The sequence below is a fragment of the Phoenix dactylifera genome, chromosome 6 (genome assembly GCF_009389715.1).
Source record: "Phoenix dactylifera cultivar Barhee BC4 chromosome 6, palm_55x_up_171113_PBpolish2nd_filt_p, whole genome shotgun sequence".
Classification (NCBI taxonomy): Eukaryota; Viridiplantae; Streptophyta; class Magnoliopsida; order Arecales; family Arecaceae; genus Phoenix; species Phoenix dactylifera.
In genome coordinates this window covers 7,320,380-7,342,697 of record NC_052397.1, presented here as the reverse complement: position 1 = coordinate 7,342,697, position 22,318 = coordinate 7,320,380, and the positions used below count along the sequence as shown (strand labels likewise).

Below are 22,318 nucleotides of genomic sequence, written 5' to 3'. Positions count from 1 at the left end.
TCTTTTGAACTGTTGCTAAAGAAATTTGGAATAGGATAAAAGATGCAATTAAATTCTGCAGATTTCCTCCATCCATTCTTAATGCAGACAAAATCAAGACATAAAAGAATCAAGAGCAATTTAAGAACGGCATGGGATAAATTGGTGTTAGCCCTGACTGATCAATCTGGGACAGAAAGAAATAGTAGAATATTTCTGCATAAAAGCAGCTCCACAGAGACTCTCATTAGAACTCTTCAAGGACTGCAGCAACCTGGGTAATGAGAAAGCACACATAGCACACCATAGATTATGAAATTCACTCTCGACGATTCTTACTTTGTGATATTTCGCTTCCTTTCTCTCCCCCTTCCCCCACGCTCTTCTTTCTCTTGTACATGCTTTCTTTAAATAAACTGGGTAAAGATTTGTTCCCCCTCCCCTTACACTCGAAGATTGAGTTGTGTTAGAAAATGCCAACCCAACTTCAAAGCCAAGCTCGAGCAGAAATTTGACAACACAATCAACTTTTCTGGCCTCCAGGTTGAGCAAACATAAACTTACAAGAAAAACAAGAATTCTCTTTTTTTCTCCAGAGTAAACCTGGTCGCCAATGATACTGCACTGAAACAGCATTTCCAGCAGGAATCACCTACTAACATTTGAAGCCCACCTCCACAACTCCCCAGTCCCTGACAGAAAAAGATAACCAAGCCTTGATCAGGAAATTAACATAGCAAACAATCCATATTACACGAACTGAGTCTGGCAATTTCAATGGATCTGCTGGTTAATGTCACTTGTGCCCATCTTTACAATTAGAAAGGACTCCAAGACAATAATACAAAGGTGCTGAAAGGTAGAGATAGCTCCAACAACAGAATTGGAGGACCCTCATTCCAGCAGCGTGTTCTAATGATGCCCACCCATAACCGAGCCGACAAGAGATGGGCATCATTCTGCATACTAACCACAGAAAAACAAACAAATTTAACAGGATGATACTTTAAATGATATAGAACACTACCTTAAACAAAACACAGCTTTCAGGTCCCTAATTGCAAGCTCAGATATAATTCAGCTTCCGCACCGACACAACTTACCCATGACAACAAGTTACTTCCAAGTAAACACTCAACAAAACCGAAAAATCTAAACATGAATAGGTATGTAACTTTACTACTGCCAGCCACCGTACTGTTGTTGGTGCTGCTGGTTGCGATTCCCACCCATCATGTTGGGGCCCCGGCCTGCACCTGAAGCACCATATGGACCCCCCTGGGGGTAATTTGGGGCACCTACTCCATAACCACTGCCGCTACCACCTCTAGGACCACCGGTACCAGGCATACCACTCCCACCATAAGGAGGAGGTCCACGTCCTTGCTGGGGATATGGACCGCCGCCATAACCACCACCTTGACCACCACGATTTGGGTTATATCCACCACTTGGATTTCCACCTTGTGGGTATCTGCTTGGCCCTCCAGAAGGGCCTCGTGGCTTGCCATAGTGATGGCTTGGGCCAGCAGCCATGGGAGGAGGAGCATTGTGCATAGGCTGGCTGGGACCAGGTCTGATCTGAGGGTGTGGTTGCCCAGTTTGCTGAATGGGTGGCAGACGGGCATGCGGTGGTGGATGCTGTATTTTCTGTCGCTTTGCTGCTTCCTCTTGCTGTTGTCGTTGCTGTTGACGCTTCTTCTTTGTCTGGAACTCATGTGAGGACTCATACTTTGGTAAGCTGTATCGCCAAGAAATAGACACAGGACAATGAATTGAAGGTGAGTAATTTGTTCTTAAAAAAGGGCGAGTAATTTGCATGAAGGGCAACATAATGATAGATTGGATCAAGCGAGATGGCTAGCCCAAGATCAAGGAGCAAATAAGTGCAAGAAAAGAGACATATTTGGTTTCTAAAGTTAGGGAGAAAAACACATACCTTTTAGGATCACAAGGTAGAGGATCATTCCAAAAGTACTCCGCCATCCAGTGCATCTTTTGCAGAAATCCTCTGAAACATTGGAACCAAATGCCGTAATAAACAAAGAAAGAAAATATCAAACTTGTATCAACGTGAAATGATGTACAGACACAGCATCAGCTCAAAAATTTTACAGGGAAGGACATAGAGAAACAAAAAACAAACTCACTTGAGCAAGACATAAGAACTTTCCATCATCCAAATTGATGTTCATATGGAACATACACAAAATCTCAATCAAAAGAATTATAGCCATTAAAAATATTCCCTCCAAGGCTCATCCTGATTGGAATCCATGGCCTAAATGGGGAATTCACTAGCAGATGACAACCAGCTAGAGGTTCCAAATCACCCAATTAGAATTTTCTTCTATCTAACATGTCTGATTTCCTTTTAACAACGTTGCCTAAATGGAGTATGGACTGATACCAGCACATGCCCAACCGATAAATCTTCTACATAATTTGCAATAATAATTGAAAAGTTGACGTTACGTAGCTGTGAGGCTAAAAATATTTGAGTTTGATGCAAAAAGGAAACATTCAGTATAGAAATTTATAAAGCCGCTATATAAATAGAAATTGAGCAGCAGAGTAGAATACGACAACTTAATACTTAAGCATCACAAAAACTGAGAAAGTTGCGGACACAAATTATAATACTTATTATTATTTGATAAAAAAATGCCAATAATGTTTTGATGAGCCCCAATTGGAAGTGGACATCAGATTTTCCAGCCAACCAAAGCTTTCTACACTCCTAAAGTTTCATCCCTGTCCAAGCAAGGAAAGCCAGCACATGAAAATAAAGAAAGAGATGCTAATGACAGGATAGAGGAAGTGAAGCAGCACTAAGCAAACATCTATTAACAGTCTAATTATCTCCAATTTACAGGAAGGGAAAAGAAAGCAGTACAGTTCTGCATGAGTCTGACTGCAAAGAATTCTCACGCAATTAGAACAATCCTCTGTGTGTGTGTGTGTGTGTGTTTTGATGAAAGTCCATCATCACATATGATGTTTATGATGCACATTGGGTTTATGCCTTGATAACAATGTCATGATTTACATTGTGATATTGCTGTGCAAGAGTGCAATCTTTGCATGACTTGTCGCCATAACACAATACTGAACCATGATTGTCATTTGCAACTCTTCCCAAAAGGAAAACTCCGACATACTCTAGTTTACTGCCTCTCGTTTAATCTACTAGTCCGACTAGGAAACCACACCCAGCTTTATCCAATATAATCACAGTAATCTGTACACACTAATAGAGCACTACACAAGGACCTCAACTGTCAGCAAATCCCATCTTCTGGTCTTGACTAACAAAATTTGCCTATATGGCATTCAAAATACATATTAAGTTAGCATTAACCGACAAGTGCCCTCTTTTTTATGAATACAAAAGGAGTAAAAAAAACTAGATGTTGTTAACCATAAAACCTCATCATTTCCCATGCCTGATTCAAATTATCCACACATGTACATGAGGAATTTAGAGAACCAGTCTCATGGTTCCATTGTCTGCTTGCTGCCAATATGATGTCTCGTACCATGCCATATTCAAGCAAAAGCTCATGCACCACTCAATATAACCTCCATATTATATCCTAAATTTCAAGAAGATTATTTATATGTTGTTACTTCATTCATGTAAACTTTGTTTCCATGTCAATAGCATATTCTGTTTCCACTTCATACTCAAACTATAATGCTACTTTAACGAACCAATGTGTTTCAACATCTGATATATTGGCATCAAATTTTCTCCTCATATATTATAGGCACAAGAAAAGGATAATTTTGATCCAGTTCTGCTAGTTTAAAATAATAAAATACAAGCACATACAACACCAGCCTGAAAAAATTGACACTTAAGAATGAATCTACACAAATAAAATCAAGCATAAAATTAACTTATGATATTAGACTAACCCTTTGTATGAAGTCAATTTTGATGATGCAAAAATAATTCAGGTCGTATTCATTAGGTCATTGTGATTAAGTTTTTCTAAATATATAAGAGGTAATATATTGATGAAATTACCTGGGATGGATCCAGTGTTAACATTCTCTCTAGCAAGTCCAAAGCATGACGGTCAAAACTGCCAAATCACAAATAACATTTTAACAGAAGTGCGAAGGACATGAACCAAAAAATATCCAGAATTTCAAATCTTCGTACCCGCTCATCGAAATACTGCTTATCAAAAAAAAAAAGTATCATGCCAGACTTGACAACATGGATGAAAAAAGAGCAAAAGATACCAAGTTACTTACTGCTTGAAAACCTCCCTGAGCCGTCTCTTCATTGGCCGTGAAGGCTTAAAATTGTTATACCAGGGAATTTTAGAAACACCAGGCCAGTTGACCTCATCCGGAGTCCCACAGAGTTCAAATATCTTAGTTAGTTGCTCCGGCTGCAGGAAAGTCAGTAGCAAGATATCATATTCATCTTTGAGAGCTTTAAATAAGGAAAGGATTTAAAATAGCAAGAAAAAACAGACTTATATGAATTCTGTATTGTACTATAAAGAAAATAATCCGACTGCATCAAACAAAAAAAGGACTCAAATAACAAGTCAAAACAGATTTATCTGAGATTTGTAGGTCCTATAAAGAAAATAGTCATTTGCATCAAACAAACTGGTGCAACCATTTGCTTGGCTGATTACGAACAGTGCCGTAATGATAAAACCACATCTTACTTCAAACTAAAAACTAATTCCACAATTCCATTTTAGCATTACCTTTAAAATTAAAGCAAAATTTTAAAGTCAGCTAAAGAAAAGGGTGAACTATAGTCGGCAAAGATAAAAGGGTCAACTTTTAAACAACGTTTTGCATAGTTGACTGTATGAGTCCATACGTGGCATACCATACCATCCCCTGTAGGAAACCAGTATGGTACCCTACCATATGGTACAGGGGCTCCATACAGTACTGTACCACCACATGGTATAGGTGCTGTCCCAACATAGCCACTTTTACAATGTGTTGGTATGGCAGTGTAACATACTAGACACCAAGATAGTATTAAACAATCAATTGCATATTTTAGGCATCTTATTTTGCATAAACTACACAACTTATTTCACAATGACAATCTTGGGGAAGTTAAATTTCAGGGATGGTTCTATGATATGATTCTCATACACCAAAAATATTTATAGAAAACAATCTTACTAAACGATGTGTGGAACTAAGTAATCGGTATATGATAAGCCTCCCTACAATATGAAAACTATGATCTCTTTTGCTTTCTTTACCAACTGAAAAATGCAGTCCATTTTTAAGCATTTGTATCCATGAAGACCATCGTAGTAAGCTCTTTATATACAATTGCATGTAGAAAGAAACTATTAAAAAAACAGCACTCTGAAGATATTGAGCAACAAAATCAAGAATTCCCAATGTTAGGTTTGACATGGATAAAATAGTGATCACTTCTTTCATGAACATAACTAAAGCTCATCACTAAATATACTCTTTCATTTACAAGTGCATTCATGAGATCTGGTGGTGAATATTCTTCTTGACATATGTAAGAAGCAACACTATGCCCTCTTTCCCCCCAAGTTACCAGTAACCATTTAAAGTATAAGGTGTCACCCTATCTTATTATTATTGCCTCTTGTTATTTGTTACTGTTAATATTATTGTAATCGTAATTGCCGTTGTTACTTATCAGTGATCCAATGGATAGAGATGCGAAGATCAGGTTTGTTGTTTGTATCAATGGAAACACCTACCTATTGCTTAAACCTTTACTTATTTTCCTTTATGAAGCGATGAAAAAGCATCAATTGGTAAGAAAGCTCTAGGCCATCTTGAACTAACTAAAAGTTGTGCCACGATTCAGGCTTTGTGCTGCTTTGATGTGAGGCAGCCTCTGGATACCCGCATTTTCCTCCTTTATACCCCTATAAAATGGATGAAACCCTAACCCTTGGAACTCAAAGGCTTTAGACTCCCTTTCTTCACAAAACACCTTCAAACATTTTTTTCTTTAACAATTGTTGCTTATTAGAACTCTTAAGCATTTCCCTTACTTCCCTTGATAAATTCTACAAATTCTGTACATACTATAAAGAAAATAGTCAGATTGCATCAAACAGAAAAAGGACTTGAATAACAAGTCAAAACAGATTTATCTGAAATTTGTATGTTCTATAAAGAAAATTGTCAGTTGCATCAAGCAAATTGGTACAACCATTTGCTTGACCTAGACTAACTAAAACCCTAATCAAATACCTCTCATCTTTTTCTTTTTGGTTGGGGTGGGAGAGGGTGCGGTTTGATGGTGGCACACTTTCTTGCAAGATAGAATCATTTTTCACACCTACAAAGCAACATTATAGTATTATAAAATCATAACCCAAAAATCCTCTCTCCTGCTCTTCTTGGTCAGCTTCTTTAGACGTAGATGAAAATTATGAAGCCTTTTTCTCAAAAAGCCTGCACTTTTCCCAAATCAAGATTCATTTCCTTCAGTAATTAATCATATTAAAAACTCCTTCCCCTGATCCTTCACCATCACCTTACTTGTCTTTATTTTAATTCACATGCTCTTAAATTGCATTTCATTTAGTCATTACACTATGTGTCTATCTATTGATAATAGCATGTAGACAAATTTTTCCTCTACTTATTGTTCTTGTGTCTCAACAAAAAATTCTGAAAGCCATCTGCAATAGCATAAGACTTCTCTAGACATTATATGCTCAATTTTGTTGAGAATATTATTCACCTTTGAAAAGATTCAGAGCGAAAATAAATAATACAAGCCGTACCAAAACTATGTGTCCTAAGAAACTGCCACAGTCACAGAACATAATATTACATTTGCTTGTACATGTACGTACGAACCCTAGGTCATGAATGAACATGAAGACCAATATGAACTAGAAGGAATAAGACCACTATAAAAGAAAGGAAATGTAAAGATTCACGCATAAGCAAAATACCTCATTTTTTCCCGGCAAGATTGGTTTCCCATGCAGAAGTTCTGCAAAGATACAACCGACAGACCACATGTCAACAGCTGGACCATACTTTGTAGTTCCAAGCAGCAACTCTGGAGGCCTGTTACCAAAAATGCCATGAAACTTAACCAGTTAGATGCAGAGAGTGGTGCATTGTGTTGAACCAGGAAAAAAATTTACAAGTATGGAAATCAGCATTGTATTCAAAGGTTGATGAAGACAGTATTTACCTGTACCACAATGTGATCACACGATTTGTTAGGTTTCCATTGTGATCACTGGAGAATGACCGTGCAAGGCCAAAATCAGCAAGTTTTAGATTCCCCTCATTATCAATTAGAAGATTAGAACCTACACCAATAACCATAATTCATCAAATCAGCAGCAAAATCAAGGTTGAAAACAAAATTTTTGACTCATTGCATATGCAATACTTTAAACTACCTTTAATGTCGCGATGGAGCACTTGATTGACATGACAATAATGAAGACCTGTTAGCAGCTGCCTCATGTAGCACTGATTGGGCATGACCAAACAGCAGAAGTAGACAATCAGTAGGCGGTAAAATGAATAGTGAACACAAAATTATGGAGGCCTTATTTAATACCTTAATTTGGGGTACAGTGAATCTCATCCCAGGACGGTCTGCTAGGCCAGTCAAATCATGATCCATGTACTCAAAAACCATGTAGATGTTTCCTTTATACTTGTTAGCATCTGCAGCATTCAACAATTTGAACATCAGAGTTCCCCTTGAGAAGGGATGGCTAGGCAGGAGAAAAAAAAAAAAAACTGAATTCGTAATTGGTCAAATATATGATTTTTAACCGAGACATTCAAAGTGAAACTAGGTAGCTAAGTTACTGAACAGAACCCACCTGGCTTTCCTTGTTCATCCTTTTCAGGACCTGGTTATGTTTAACCGAAAAATAAATAAATTAATGATACAACAAACTTGACATGTATGAAGAGGAGCTCATGTGCGACATGAAAAAACCTGGAGAGGTCACAATCTCCTTCAATTGGATAACATTTTCATGATGCAGCTTCTTCAGAATTTTGATTTCGCGTATGGCTGTTATAGGAAACTGCAAGACTAATAAAATTTTAGCCAAGGTAAAGGATGAATATTTTATCCATTCAACTTGAAGAATTTCCAATAAGCATATAGGTAGAACACAAACGCGTAACTCCTTCTCTTTCATTGTCCATTCTAATTTTCTTCAGGGCCACTATTTCCCCTGTTTTTATTTCTCTTGCCATATAGACCTGCCTGCAATCATTGTAACAGTGCAAGAAAAAAAGATACTCTTCAGTGATCAAACCAATAAATATGTCAAAAATAAGTCATGGATGTTAGTAGATACATACTAATATGTTGTATCCACCATTGCATGCTGCTGATGACACACAAACGATACAAAGGCCTCTAGATGCAATTTAGAAGGCCTAAGACAATAAAAACTAACTCGAACAAATTCCACCAAAACCTCAAGCACTTATATAAATAAGAGGATATTGACATGTGTATCTGTATTGCACACTGATGAAGACATTAAAAAAACAAATCCACCACCAAAATATCCATAATGAAGTGTGATGCCTTACAAACCATGTGACACTACATTGCGTGCTATTCTAAGTAATGAAAGGCAAAAATAGAAGAATTTATTCGCAGTTTCATCAATTTTGGGACAAATTTTCTTTAAAAAAGGATTATGAGATGCAGTGTAATTCACCGACACTTTACAAAACCTCCAGCTTAACAACAACCAAACCAAATTTACATTAAGAAGAATCTATATGCACATGATTCCCGAGAGTTTTATGATTTCTACACCAATTCAGGCTTAGAGCTTGTCATGATTGTATATATCAATATATTAGTTGGCATATACTATCAACAGGAAAGTAAAAGATGCAACCCTTCAACCAGAATTCAGTACTAACTCAAAGAAAAGGAGCATATTTTATGGAAACATATATCAAGACGTCCAGGAACACAAACGATATCAGTCTATGCAACCGAGTAATAAAAGAGAGAACTTTGACCGGTTATCGCACTCACCCATATGTGCCTTCACCAATCTGCTCCAATTTCTCGAAGCAGTCGACGCTCCGAGACCCCCACGACGGGGCTCCTCAAGATTCAGTTGCCCGGGAGCGGCAACAGTCATCCTCTACCTCTACTGCAACTCCTCAAAAGGTTTATAAGCGAAAAACCCTAGCAAAAGAGATGCAGCAGGATCAATTCGACACGATTCCCCAAAACAAGAAACGTATGTGTCCCTTCCGAGAAATCCGATTCAATTAAACCAAAAGAATCAACGAATTCCGGAGGAAATCGGGTCTTAGGGTTTTTGGCGGATGAAGAAGAAGAGGGCGAGGGAAAATGGAGAAGGCTTGGAGAAATCCTTTTAAAGAAGGAGGGAGAGGAGAAGGAGAGGGCTTTACCTCCGATCGAGGGCGCGGCGTCGAGAGAACCTTGGAGTCGTCTTCGAGGAGAGGAAGCCGAGTCAGTGGCCGGACGAGGTGGGAATCGGTGGGGTGGTTCAGGTGTTTATAGGTGTGGGTGCCGATTCGATTCGGTGGGGTGAATCGGAAACTTATCCGATTTTTTTGACGTTCTCCAAAAGAGAATTTGCATTACATAAAAAAAAAACAAAAGATAATTTGCATACATTCCCCTTAAATTTTTAAAGTTCGCAAAATATTTCGTCTTGCAGGGAGATGTCTGAATGTATATGTTATATATCGCCTACCGTTCTATCTATGTAAAGTAGATAGTTTAAATAAATATAAACTATATTTATATTGCATTGAGATATTTTAAATGCATATATTATATAAGGCCTACCTTTTTATCTATATATTATAGATATTTAAATGCATGCAACCATTTAATAATGCTTAGTCAGAATGTGTACATGAGTTAAATCTAAATGTGTGTAAACCATATAATATGTGCATAAGTCCTCTTAACTCTATACATTTTATAAAAATAAGTAAAGTTAATATTTTGTGAAATCTAAATATTTGACTAGTAATTTTTTGTATCCACTTGAGGCATAACTTAAAAACTATCAAAATATATCATATTTGGTTTTCTAGATATTTTTAATAGTATAGATCATAATAAATGGTGCAGATTTTTAATTTGGATATTTGCAAAAATCTATGTAGTTGACATGTTCATAGAGCTTATCTCCAAGCAATAATATAACCATGTTATTTAGTGAGAGAGGTTCTAATCTATAAAGGGATATTTCTAAAATTGTAAAAGGCTTACAAATTTCGCAAATTTATACCCACTAATAATAGGGAGATCCTAAAATATAAGTATTAGAATGAGAAAACTACCATCTATAATGTATACTTATTAGAAGCATTCAAAATATGTATATCTAACTAACTTATCAAAAAAAAAAAAGATAAGCAGAATTGGAGCTACAACAAAGAAAAAAAAACTTCGAAACAACATCACTTAATTACTCATGCAGACTGCATAAATGGATGGCATAATAATTATTTTCATATTATCCAAATGATTTGCATTTTTATATGATCCAAAGAACAATGCCCTTAAAACATTTCAACCATTGAAGCATGAGTTCTATGTACATATATATACATGCATACAAATACGCATACAAATATATACATATATTTGTGTGTAAATATAAATACAAATAAATATATAAATAAATGTATGTATATATAATGTGCACATGTAAATGCATGCATGCATATGTATGTAAATATATATGCATATAATGTATTTATATTTACATTATGTATAAATACATATATATGTATATGCACAATAATTTGTGTCAAAAAATATATCTCAAAGCATTCAATTTATTAACCATCCTTTTATTTTATCAAAATATGAAGTAAAAGATATATAAAAATTCTAAATTCAAAATTCAAGCAGACTTCACGAGATGGTTTCTCCAAAATAGTTGTATTTTGGATGCTGGAGAATTGAGTTAAGAGACATAAGACTCCAAGTCGAAAATTAGAGAGGTTATATATCTATTAAATGGGATATGGAATGGGCATATGATTGAGTAAGATGGGATATTCTTTTTTTCTTCCATCTAGTGAGTGGGATTTCATAATACTTGGATTGACTGGATTTGTGGATGTCTACTTTCTCCATCTTTTTCTATTTTAATAAATGGATCTCCTTCAGAAAGTTTCTATTCTATGATAGGTTTTAGGTAAGGATGTTCTTTATCATCATATTTGCTCAGATGCTTTGTCTAGAAAGCTTAGAGATACTATGTTGAGAAACTCGCTTATAGTCCATCAACCATAAGGTACAATAATAAATATCTCTAACTTTTTTTTTGAGAATGACTGTGTTCTATTTGCTCGAGTTACATTGACTAATGCTATGGTGCTATGTAATATTTTATTAGAGTATTGCATGACATAAGACAAAAAATTAACTTAGAAAAATCAGTTGTCAGATTCATTCCAAAAGTTAATACCTTATTAAGGAATCAAATTAAGAATTATTTGCATATTCAGAAATTTGATGAAATGTAGAATTATTTGGTGGTTACGATGTCTAGCAAAAGATTGAGCTTGGTGGACTGCAGTGGTCTGGAACAATAATTTTTGAGGAGGTTAGAAGGGTGGCAATGGAACGCTCTTTCTATGATGGGTAGGAATACATTAATTAAGTATGCACTCCCTGCTCTTCCTATCTATTCGATGTCTCACTGCATTATTCCTAAGAGTGTGCTTTTAAAGTTGGAAGATATAATAGGAAATTTTCTACAGGGTTTCTCAAATTCATCTATAAGAGTACATCTAGTATCTTGGAATTGTATTTGCCAGCCGATCAGGACAGAGGGATTGGATATTACTTCTCTAATTGCTTGAAGTGATGATCTAATGGCCAAACATGTTGTGTGGTTTATAGTGACCTAGAGAGTTATAGGTTTCTCTTATGTGAGCAAAATATAGAGTTTAGTCGTTCACATCTCTCCAATGTGACCACACACCAGTTCACCTATTTAAAGGAACTTGTGTTCTTTTGCACCATTTATTTTATCTAATTTAGATGGATTGTGGGTAATGAGACGTCTATTAATATGATTTAAGATTAATGAATTTCAGATATTTCTATTGCATATTGGCCCGTACTAGTGAATACCAGCTCTTTGTAGAATCTCAAAGTTAAAAATCTCATGGTGGTAGGTGAGTATAGTTCGGATTTTTTTGTGATTTATCAATACTTTCTAGAAGAACTGGTTGATAGAATTTGTTCTATTTCTATACCAGGTGAAGATATTGAGGATAAATTGAGATGGGGACCTTTACATAGGTTGTCAGTTAGAACATCAAACTTATATAATTTTTGTAAGACTAAAGCTCCATCATCTAGAGGTATTGGTTGGATATGGAGGATTAGGGCTCTATTTTTGTGGAAGTTAGTATGGTACCGGTTTTTATTTCACAACAATTTACATAGTCATGGTTTTCATATCCTACATTATTATGACTTATGTCCTAATATAGAGGAGTCTATAGCTAATGTTATTTTGCACTGCAGGTTGGCAAACTAGGTATAGCGACAGGCTCCTATGTTTGTTATAGCGACTTTTTTAAAGGGGGTCTCCTATGCCATGTCGAAGGCAGCCATCCAATCTGCAGCCCCATTGACCTCCCTATAAACATGGCCCGCCCCAAAGGAGGTAATTCCCCTCTCCACTCTCTAGATGTCCTGAATGAAGGGATGTGGGCCTGCACCCTCCCACCCTCCCCCTTGCTCGTCACTAGAACCAACCGATCACTATCGCCGAATCACCCTCCATCAAGATAGCTTCAGTTCTCAGTGTATGCAGGGGCGGCCCAATACATTTGGGGGCCTAAGGCGAACTCACTAAGAGAGGCCTTTTTTAAAATAATAATAATATTTTTTAATAAGTGTAAAATGTTTTAAAAATTTATTTAAAAATAATCCATCTAGATGCAAAATTGCTAATTAAATTTTTGTACTCGAGATTTATTAAAATACTATTTTCAATAAATAATATAGCTAATCCATTTAATCTTTCTTGTGACATAGTTGACCGCAAATAAGAAATTGAAAATCAAGAAATCACTATTAAAACAAAAAAAAGAAATTGAAAAATCTCGAGGGTTCTTTCCTCATTTTTATGTTTTTGTTCTTTCTTCCTTGTTTCATTTTCTTTCTTTTTCTTTATGCTTCTTCAGTTCTTCTTTCTTCAAGATTATCCCTTCTTGACGGTGCTAGCAAACTTAATTAGTATTCTCTCAGGGTGCCAAGTGGGTCAGTGACTCATTGAATAAAATCTTTTAACTTCTGTAATTTTTGTGATTCCCTTTGGAACTGTCACTTATAAAAGAATTATTATGCATATACCTCATGATATTATATATTCACTCTCCCATCTCATCCCTAGAGTCTACAACTCCGTCCCTGTAAGACTTCAGGAGCTTTCTAATTGAGACAATCAAAGGCTTATGAGCAAATGGCTTATTTCATGGTCCTCCCACAGTAATATAGAAAGTAGGAGTCCTACATCATAAAAAAATTTAAAAGCCCTATACCCTGACTTGCCTCTGTCTCGTATACGTATTATATAATAACATAGTTTCAACATGTGAAGCAGAATATAACTCCAAGAACAGTTTGGACCTAATTGAAACATCCTATACAAACCCATCTTAAAAAACTTTAACATCCAACCACTGGGGAAGAAAGTCTTCACTCTTCCGGGAACGGCGGGGAGAAGGGGGCCTTAGGGCTTACCGTCTTAGTGGTTGGGTGGTCCAGTCGAGATGGAGGTGGCTGCCATCAAGGTCCAAAACGACAGAATCAGAAGGATAGAAGGTCTTCACCCTTCCCATCTTCCGCCGTTCCACGGGCGGGTTCTTGCCTTCTTGGAGGATGGTGGACCGTGGACCGCCGACGAGATCGAGAGGAGGATTAGAGCGGAGCCGCGGAGGAGCCGAGGAGAGGAGGATTAAGGACTTGATCAAATGATTTGTTGATCAATCGGCTTCTCTCTGAAGGGGCAAAGGGTGGTCTCACTGCAGGATGTCGTGGATTCAATCGCCGCCACTCGGAGAGAAGGCTGAGAAGACGTCGAGCCAAGAAGGGAAGGGCTGAAGTGGGTCTGGGGACTGGGGGAGAGAAGAAGCCGAGAAGGGTTCAGAAAAAAAAAAAGCACTGGTAGAGAAGGGGGAGGACTTGTCCATTGTTTGTCAATTGTCGTAGCCTGCTACCTCACTCGTAGCCCGTAGCCTGTCGGGAAGGGAAGGCACTATAGCGGCGTAGCCATGCCTCATCTTGTCGTCTGTCCGTTGTCATAGCCCATGGGCGCCAAGCGGTAGCTACTGCCTGCTAGCTTCAAATGTGAAAACTGCAGGGCAATGGTGGGATGGGCACTAAGCAGCGACGCGGTGGGGGCCTTCTTTGGGTCGAGGGCCTTAGGCGACCGCCTCAGTCGCCTAAGGCTCGAGCCGGCCCTGAGTGTATGCCATGCATGGCTAAGTCCGACCCAAGCGACCCTCAGCTCTGCTCCAGGCATAGAACTAGCGAAGATCGGGCACCCGCCCATAGCAACAAATCTGGAGTCCGGGCCTTGGATAACAAAACCCTCTCCTCCCCTCCTACCATCATCCAACACACAACCGAAGTTCATCTTGAGGAAGCTCGGAGGTAGGGGCTCCAAAGTGATAAACATCATACGAGATGCTACACGAGTAGAGATAGAATCTCAAGTAGCCCGAACTATCAAGGGTTCTCCTAGAGGGCCAAGGTGGATGATCTTGGCAGCCTACAACCGAGCCCTCTCTAGAACATTCCTCGGTGGTTGGTTGCTCTCTTTAAAAATCAAGGTGTTCTTGGACAGCTAAATATGGTAAGTGACATAATCCGCTAGAACACCCTCCGACCTAAGATGAGGCCTGCACAATGAACTTCTCAAGAACTGGAGAAAAGAGTCCGATGGGATCGCTGAGTGGAGTATCTCCCGAGGGAAAACAGTCATCCTCCACATGCGCCACGCTCTCATGCACTAGAAGAGGGCGTGATCAATAGACTCATCTATCTCACGATGGGGTACATCGGTGGGATTCGCAGTCGTCGTTTGCTCAAGACGGCTAGGAGCTCCCAAACTACCTTCTAAAGGAATACAGCCACCCTCGGATGGGTCTCCTGCCTCCAAATCCAGGCACAATTGCGACGCTGAGTTTGATCACCTCTGAAGAATCCTTAGAGATCCCTTGGTCGAACTCTCGGGCTACAGATGGATCTCCAAACTAGTAGATCTAGAGCACTACACTCTGGTACCACGATAGCCTATACCCTCACAGCCAAGTGCTCCCCAAATGGGCTACCAACTCGACTGATGTCCCAACTCCTCACCCTAGGTCGGAGAAGATCGAAGACCCTCAAACAGTCCCCCACCTTAGTGCGACCATGGTTGGCCATATTCCCAGGGAAAGGTCGTCCAACCACAGATCCCTCAGGACATCCATACTCTGCCCATCCCTTAGTAGCCATCTTGTATTCGCTAACACCATGAAGGCATGCGCATAGATCTCCCTCCACATATAGGAGTGTCCCTGCCCAAGGCCCAAACACCATACTTGGCTTGCATCAGCATGCTCCACAAGTAGTCTAGCTCAAGCAAAAATCTAGTTGCATGCCTCACAATCAGTGCATCTCTTCTTGCCACCAGTGATTGGATATCCAGACCTCCATCCCAGACAGGTCGGCAAATCGTGCTCCAGACGAAAAAATAAACTTCATGTCCTCCCCAATAGAATCCCCACAAGAAGGGTCGAAACATCTACTCAATCCACAATATCAAGATCCTCACCAGGATGATGTTGGACATAAGGTAGACTGGCATAGAGCTCAGCACCATTCTCATAAGGGTCAACCTGCCCATCATGAATACGGACGAGGACCGCCAACCACTCTTGGATACCTACACAGGGGGATGCATTCGATCCTCCGCAATCGCCGCCTAGTGATAGGGACACTAATGGGGGGCACTCTCGGTCCCCAAGCCCCACATCATTACATTTCCTTGCCTCTTGGCTTCTAGCCGGGTTGCAATGTTGCCGTGGACCAATTGGAAGGTAAGCGCCAAGATTTTGCCCGTAGGAATTGGAATTGGCAGCAAATCTCTATGCCTAAGTTAGTTGGAACACTACTTGAATGGATGGAAATTGATTGCTAGTGGCTATTCATTTGAACTAGAATGAAGAATACAAAGTACAAGTGCAACAAATAAATCTAGTGAGGTATACAAGGTTTCCACACTAGCCCAATCTACTAAAGACTCGGAAGAAATCCCTAATAGCCCAATCTAGCAGAGGAAGACATTCCTCTGGCTAGCCTAGTTTAGGGAGAACTTGATGTGGTTCTCCCTAGCCCAAGCCCTAAGACCGAATTATACAAGTGGACTCTCCACAGATTTTTTCACAATCTGGATGGATGCCCTGCATTTCTTTCTTTCAAGAGTATTTATAGACTGCAAGGTTGGATACAGTTGTTGGGTTGCAGTTGCCCTTGACTGTGGTTGGTTGCAGTTGGTGGATGGGCTGCGGTTGGCTACCGCTGGCTCGTGGGATCCGGCTGACTAGGCCATGCATCTTAGAAAGCTTGGCGCGCACCCAAGTGAGGTTCTTTGCAGTGCTCTTCAGTCTTTTGGACCCTTGGGGTGGAATTTGGGTGGATGCCTTGCTAGTATAGTTTGGGGCCGCCGTTGCGGCGCACTTGCGCATGGCTACGGCAACGGATGCCCGCGCACGGCCAAGGTCACGGCTCGGCCAAATCCATTTGCAATGCTCCTCAGACTTTGGAACCCTCGGGGTGGGCTTTGGACGGATGCCCTGCTGGATTAGTAGGAGGCTGCTGCTACGGTGCACCCGCGCAAGGCCATGGCCATGGGCGCCCACGCACGGCCAAGGCTACGGAACGATCTGGGTCGGGCCAGACCTATTTGCAATGCCCCTCAGTACTTTGGAACCTTTGGGGTGAGCTTTGGCCGGATGCCCTGTTAGGGTAATAGGGAAGGAATTGCCCGCTGGGGTCAGATAAGAGCGCGCGCAAGGGTGCGTGCGGCTGGATGGGCGCGCCTAAGCTTATGGATTGTGCGCTTGGGCAAGAGCATGCGCAAGGGCGCACACAGCTGGTCGAGTGCGCAGAAACTTGTGAGTTGCGTGCTCGGCCGTTGCCTCATTTAGTTGGCACGCGCGGCTAGCCCGACATGCAAGCACTTGTGCGTAGCGCGCACGGCTGTTGCTTCATTTGACTAGCGCCCTCGTCTGGTCGAGTGCGCAGACACTGATGCGTAGCGCGCTCGATCCTTGCCTTACTCGGTTGGCGCCCATTGTGCTGATGGGGCAAATTCTGGCGCGCGGGCTAGTCCTACGGGCTGTTGCTTCGTTTGACTAGCGCGCTCATCTGGTCGGGCTGGTCTTGGCCTGTGCATGTGCCCGTTTATCTTTGCCCTTTTTGGCCGCCTAAGGCTTGGTCAGTCTGTAGGCTCATCAGTTGCCCGATCTAGTACTTGAGTATTGCTTGGACCTCGCCAGGCTGAGTGCCATGGCTGTGCAATTTTTGAGAGTTTCTATTAGACACCTAGATAACTCCAAAGTCTTTCTGCTCTCGAATACCAAGGTATACCTTGATGAAATGCCTCACCCTTGATCTACGGGCTGAAGCACACCAGATAAATTTAGCCAGATGCACGCAATAATCACCGCATTCCTCATGGAACCTCGGGCGTCCGGATGCAGTGCAATAGTCCTCAAGAATCAGCCTGACCACCTCGGCCGGAGCGGGCGTCCAATGCATCAAAGCCTTTGCAAGACAGTTTTTGTTTCGTTTTGGGTGAACTTTCGTAATTTTTCAGAAATCCGAGGTCATCCCCGGGAACGGCAGCGAACCGTTCCTGGCGGGAAGGCGAGGCGGCACTACAAATAGGCGTTTGATGGCGCCCTATCCCATTCAAACCGTCCACCGTCACTCCGTCCTCAACTGGAGATTGACACTGCTCCGCCGAGGAACAAACTTGACAGACTTCTCGTCCTCTTCCTTTCGAATTCGTCCCGGCGAACGTAGGGTTTCAGAGGAGGAAGAGATCGGATCACCTCAGGCGGACGCAATCGATTCGATCTCCTCTTGAGCCTTGAGTTCGGATTTCTGCTGTCGATTCGACCAGGCGGGCTTGTATAGGCGACCAATATCTCGTTCTTAGGGTTTCAAAGAGGGCGATCCTCTCTTGAGGACTCGAGATGCAGAAGCTCGGATTTTCTGGCATGAAGAGCTTGGATCATCTCAGATCCGTCCATGGATCTCTTGCTGGAGCTGCGAAAACCTCTCAGATCTCAAATTCCCGGCTGTCCTCGGATTCCATCTCGCATGGGAGCTTTGCCAATCTAAAGCTCACCGCAGGTTGTGCTTCTTTCATGAAGAAAACTAATTCCGCTTGTACTTTGATATGAAAGATCGGTTCTCTAAGACGATTTCGGTTCTTGATGTGTTTGATTTCAGAGAGGTTGGTTAAAGAACAAGCTTCGGTGAAAACCGATCTTGAAATGGCGGTAAAAATCATTCCGCTAAGACTTTCTTATCTATTATTGGATTTCTGAACCTTTATTGGATTTTTGAGCCTTCAAGATATTTCCTTGCATTGGCTTAGTTAAACCCCATAAATGTTTGTAGATTCGGTGTTGTAATCTTCAGTTTTTGGATTTATTTCTTCCAAATTCGGAGATTTTTTGCTTTTTTGAAGCCTGATCTCTCGTTTTCTACGTTTTTACTGTCTATTTTCATCCCTAAATGGATCTCTCTCTCTCTCTCTCACACACACACACACACACACACTGCATTCGTCATGTGTGCTTATATTGACAGGTGCAGTCTTCCTATCTGTGATTCGCACGTTTTTCTTTTCTTCCGTTTTTGTTATTTTTGGTATGCTTACCTTGAAATTCCTTATCTTGTTGGATCTGATGTTTTCTTTCTGTGTGGTTACTTTTTTGCCTTCCTGTACTCGTCATCTAATATTCGAGCTGCTTCTTTTTTTCATGAGTATTATCTTTAAGCTTCTTAAGCTTTCTTCAGATCTAATAAAATCTATATCTGAGACCCGCTTCCTAATATATTTAATTTCTGCATTTTTAAGATGGTTCTTGTCTTTTTTATTGGACTAGTGACATATATCAGACTTCTGATTATAGCTACTATTAATGTTAATGTTTTGTTTTTCCCTGTTATATGTTATGATTTGCTTCCTTGTATATATATAAACTAAGTTTTTCTTGGATAGTTGCTCAGACTTCCCTTACTCAATAATCTTCTAATGATGCGCACCTTCTTTTAATCCCAGCTATTTTATTTTTTGTTAGTTGGTTAATTGGTTATGGTTCAGCAGTTTCATTTTACTTTCTATTTAGTTTTGGAAAACTTTACCTCTATACCTTGCTCTTTTAGGTCCTAATAATTCTGTGCAATAACATCCTTTCTTTTTGATAATCTCCTGTTCCCATTCCTGTTTCTTCTTTTGGTACAAGGACATGATGGTCCAACTTTGGTTCTCATGCTTAATGAGGGTTAGCTCTGTTACACATGAAAGAGCTTTCCCTCTGATATGCTTCCAAATTGGCTGTTTGGCAAATTGCTCAGGGTTATCTCTGTTACGCGTGAAAGTTCCTTCCTCTGGGATATGCTTCCAAATTTGCTGTCAGGCATATAAAAATTGCTCCGACTGCAAATAAATGCTTTCTTTAAACATACAAGTTTAACAGTCTTACATGAAAAATCCAATCAAATGGAACTGTCATCACATTGCAATGCTAGCCTAAGTCGTTTATGTTTAAAGTGTAGCATTTTATTAAAATAATACTGGAAGCTGCTAGCTTTTGATTTGGATGAAATAATGCCTGCTATTATACTTATGCTTGTCATTCAAAAATGGGTTATGGCTTATAAAATAATTATTAGGTTCTTTGTGACTTGATTTTTAAGCTTATAATGATGATGTTATGTAATGAATATTAAAGCACACAAGGCTAAAAAGAGCAACAGAGCAGATACATGTGCTAGAGGCCAAACTACAGCAAGCAGTCAATGAAAATGCAAAGCTTAAAGTAAAGCAAACAGAAGATACAAAGCTCTGGAAGGGATTAGATTCAAAATTTTCTTCAACCAAGATGCTGTGTGATCAGTTAACTGAAACATTGCAGCACTTAACTTGTCAGACTCATGCAGGTATGATTAAGTTGCTCATGTTCTCTTTACTGAAGCCTCAGAACTTTCATCCATCATGCTCAAGTTTTTTTTTTTTTTTTAATAATTTTGCAGCTGAGGAAAATAAGAACTTCTTTGAAGAAAAGCTTGCACACAGTTCAAAAGCTTTTGATGATTTGAACTGTCTTCAAAATGATTTGTCTGTGAAGTTAGAGTGTGCAGGCAACACAATAAATGCTGGTAAACCCTATGCGATCAAATTGAAAATATATAAACGAAATTTGTGGAAACCCCATTTCATATTTCTGCAGCACTCACTGATGTAGACTTAACATAATCCTGGATGCACTGGAAGAAATTAAGTATATGTTTGGTGAACCTATTTCTTGACAAGTTCAAGCTTATGATTTGTTTTTGTGATATATGATATATTATTTTTTGCTTTTGAACAGGGAAACAAGAGATATTGGAACTCAGGAGGGAGAAAGAAGAAATGGAGAAATATTTCAGGGATGAGCGCTCTGCAACTGATAATGTCATAAAGGAAAAAGGTAGCTGTTAACTTTTTCTGTCAGAGGAACAATGTCTCCATGTTAGTGTCAGTAATATCTCAGTGGATTTTTTTTTTCTTTTCTAGGATTGGTATATTAAATATCAAAACTGGCATTTAGAAAATATTATTTTTAGAAAAGAGTACCTATATTTCATATTATTTTTAGAAAAAGAGTACCTATATTTTTAGGTGAATCATCTGGCCTAGAAGCTTTAATTTAGGGATGTCGGTGCAGGGAGCTTGTTAGTTCACCTGCTATGTTTATGCTTTTTTTTTTATCTATATATAAAAGTAGTAGAAATGAAGAATTCTTTTCACATCATTGCATGTAGATGCGGCTATGAAACAGTTAGAAGAGATTGTTGAAGAGAAAAAGGCACATTTGGAGACTCTGGAATCCCATATGCAAGAAATGCAACATGAATTCAGTTTAAAAGAAGATTCCTCCAAATGCTTGAGAGCCACCCTAAGCAACCTGGAAGATGAAAGAAATGCTCTGCAACTTAGCAATCAGAATTTTGCGCAGAAAATAGACAAATCATGCCAAGAGTTTAAGGAACTTGAAATGCTGCTTAATCACTTAGTGATCCAACTAGTTGAATCGAACAAAGACAGTGCAACCATATCAGATCAGGTTTCTAGGCTATTCTTGTCATTTGGAGCTTACGACGAGTTGCTTCAGCAGGAGAAATGTTTAGCTATAAAGTCTGCTCAGGGAAAATATGAGCAACTCCATGGACAATTTATGCATACCAGATCAGAAAATGATGCCTTCAAAATGGAAATTGAAGAGCTAAAGAATAAAATTATGGAGCTGCAGAAAGCTCAAGAATTTGCTATGGTGCAACAGGCAGAGGAATGTCGTTTAGCAGAAGATAAAATTCGAATATTGGAGACTGAAGCTGAGGTTCTTGTTACAAATAAGAAGGAATCAGACGAGTTGGCTTCTAAACTAGGGGAGAAAGTTAAAGATTTATCAAAAGCTTGTAGCCTAACTGAAACTCAAATGGTTTGTCAATCTTGCCATTCCCATTATTAAGGAGGTAGGCTGTTATATCCCTTCTCCTTACCTTTGTCATTGAACTTTGCAGCAAGATTTGTTGAAGAAAATTTCAGAGTTAGAATTGGAGAAGCAGGACCTTCAGGACAAGGTGCAGTCGGTGATACAGGAAAGATCAAAGGACACAGAAGCTCTGCAGAATGAGATTGTTAAGCGTGATCAGCATGTTGATTCACTGGAGAATCAGATCAACCATCTTCGTTGTGTTTTAGATGAGAAGGAACAGCTTCATATAAGTTCTCTGGAAAGAGAAAAACAATTGGAAGAGCAAAAATCCGAGGTTATACAGCTAAAATTTTTGCTATTGTGAAATTAGGATTCTTTGAGGAAGACTTAAAGACAGTTATATCTGTTTTCAGATTCAAGCATTGCAAGCTGCAACTGAATGTAAACTTGCAGAAGCAAGAAAACAGTATGATTTGATGCTTGAAGGTAAACAGTTGGAGCTATCAAAACATTTGAAGGAACTGTCGCAGAGAAATGATCAGGTATTGGTTTT

The 22,318-nt window shown here is 39.5% G+C and overlaps 2 protein-coding genes across 11 annotated transcripts in view; one reads left to right on the top strand and one right to left on the bottom strand.

Moving 5' to 3' along the window:
- Positions 1 to 1,158: 1,158 nt before the first annotated feature.
- On the bottom strand, positions 1,159 to 9,531 carry LOC120103653 (cyclin-dependent kinase C-2-like). Its single transcript, XM_039127351.1, is given in 15 exon segments — positions 1,159 to 1,720; positions 1,919 to 1,962; positions 1,964 to 1,990; positions 4,013 to 4,070; positions 4,246 to 4,385; positions 6,933 to 7,050; positions 7,181 to 7,301; positions 7,395 to 7,467; positions 7,559 to 7,668; positions 7,830 to 7,859; positions 7,949 to 8,039; positions 8,143 to 8,224; positions 9,020 to 9,089; positions 9,092 to 9,175; positions 9,406 to 9,531. Coding segments are annotated over 14 exon segments (1,563 nt in total). The 5' UTR covers positions 9,129 to 9,175; positions 9,406 to 9,531.
- Positions 9,532 to 17,973: 8,442 nt separating this feature from the next.
- LOC103716118 (synaptonemal complex protein ZEP1-like) overlaps positions 17,974 to 22,318 on the top strand; it is a 35,277-nt gene continuing 30,932 nt past the window's right edge. For 5 of the 10 annotated variants that reach the window (XM_026808113.2, XM_026808111.2, XM_026808110.2 and 2 more), the window contains exons 1-8: positions 17,976 to 18,409; positions 18,509 to 18,558; positions 20,020 to 20,227; positions 20,321 to 20,446; positions 20,659 to 20,757; positions 21,092 to 21,768; positions 21,851 to 22,099; positions 22,179 to 22,307. In XM_026808113.2, coding sequence (XP_026663914.2) covers positions 18,250 to 18,409; positions 18,509 to 18,558; positions 20,020 to 20,227; positions 20,321 to 20,446; positions 20,659 to 20,757; positions 21,092 to 21,768; positions 21,851 to 22,099; positions 22,179 to 22,307 — 1,698 coding nt within the window. In that variant the 5' untranslated portion in view covers positions 17,976 to 18,249. Of the gene's footprint in view, positions 18,410 to 18,508; positions 18,559 to 20,019; positions 20,228 to 20,320; positions 20,447 to 20,658; positions 20,758 to 21,091; positions 21,769 to 21,850; positions 22,100 to 22,178; positions 22,308 to 22,318 lie in introns of all 10 variants that reach the window. The other 5 variants (XM_039127349.1, XM_039127348.1, XM_039127347.1 and 2 more) reach the window with 2 other exon arrangements.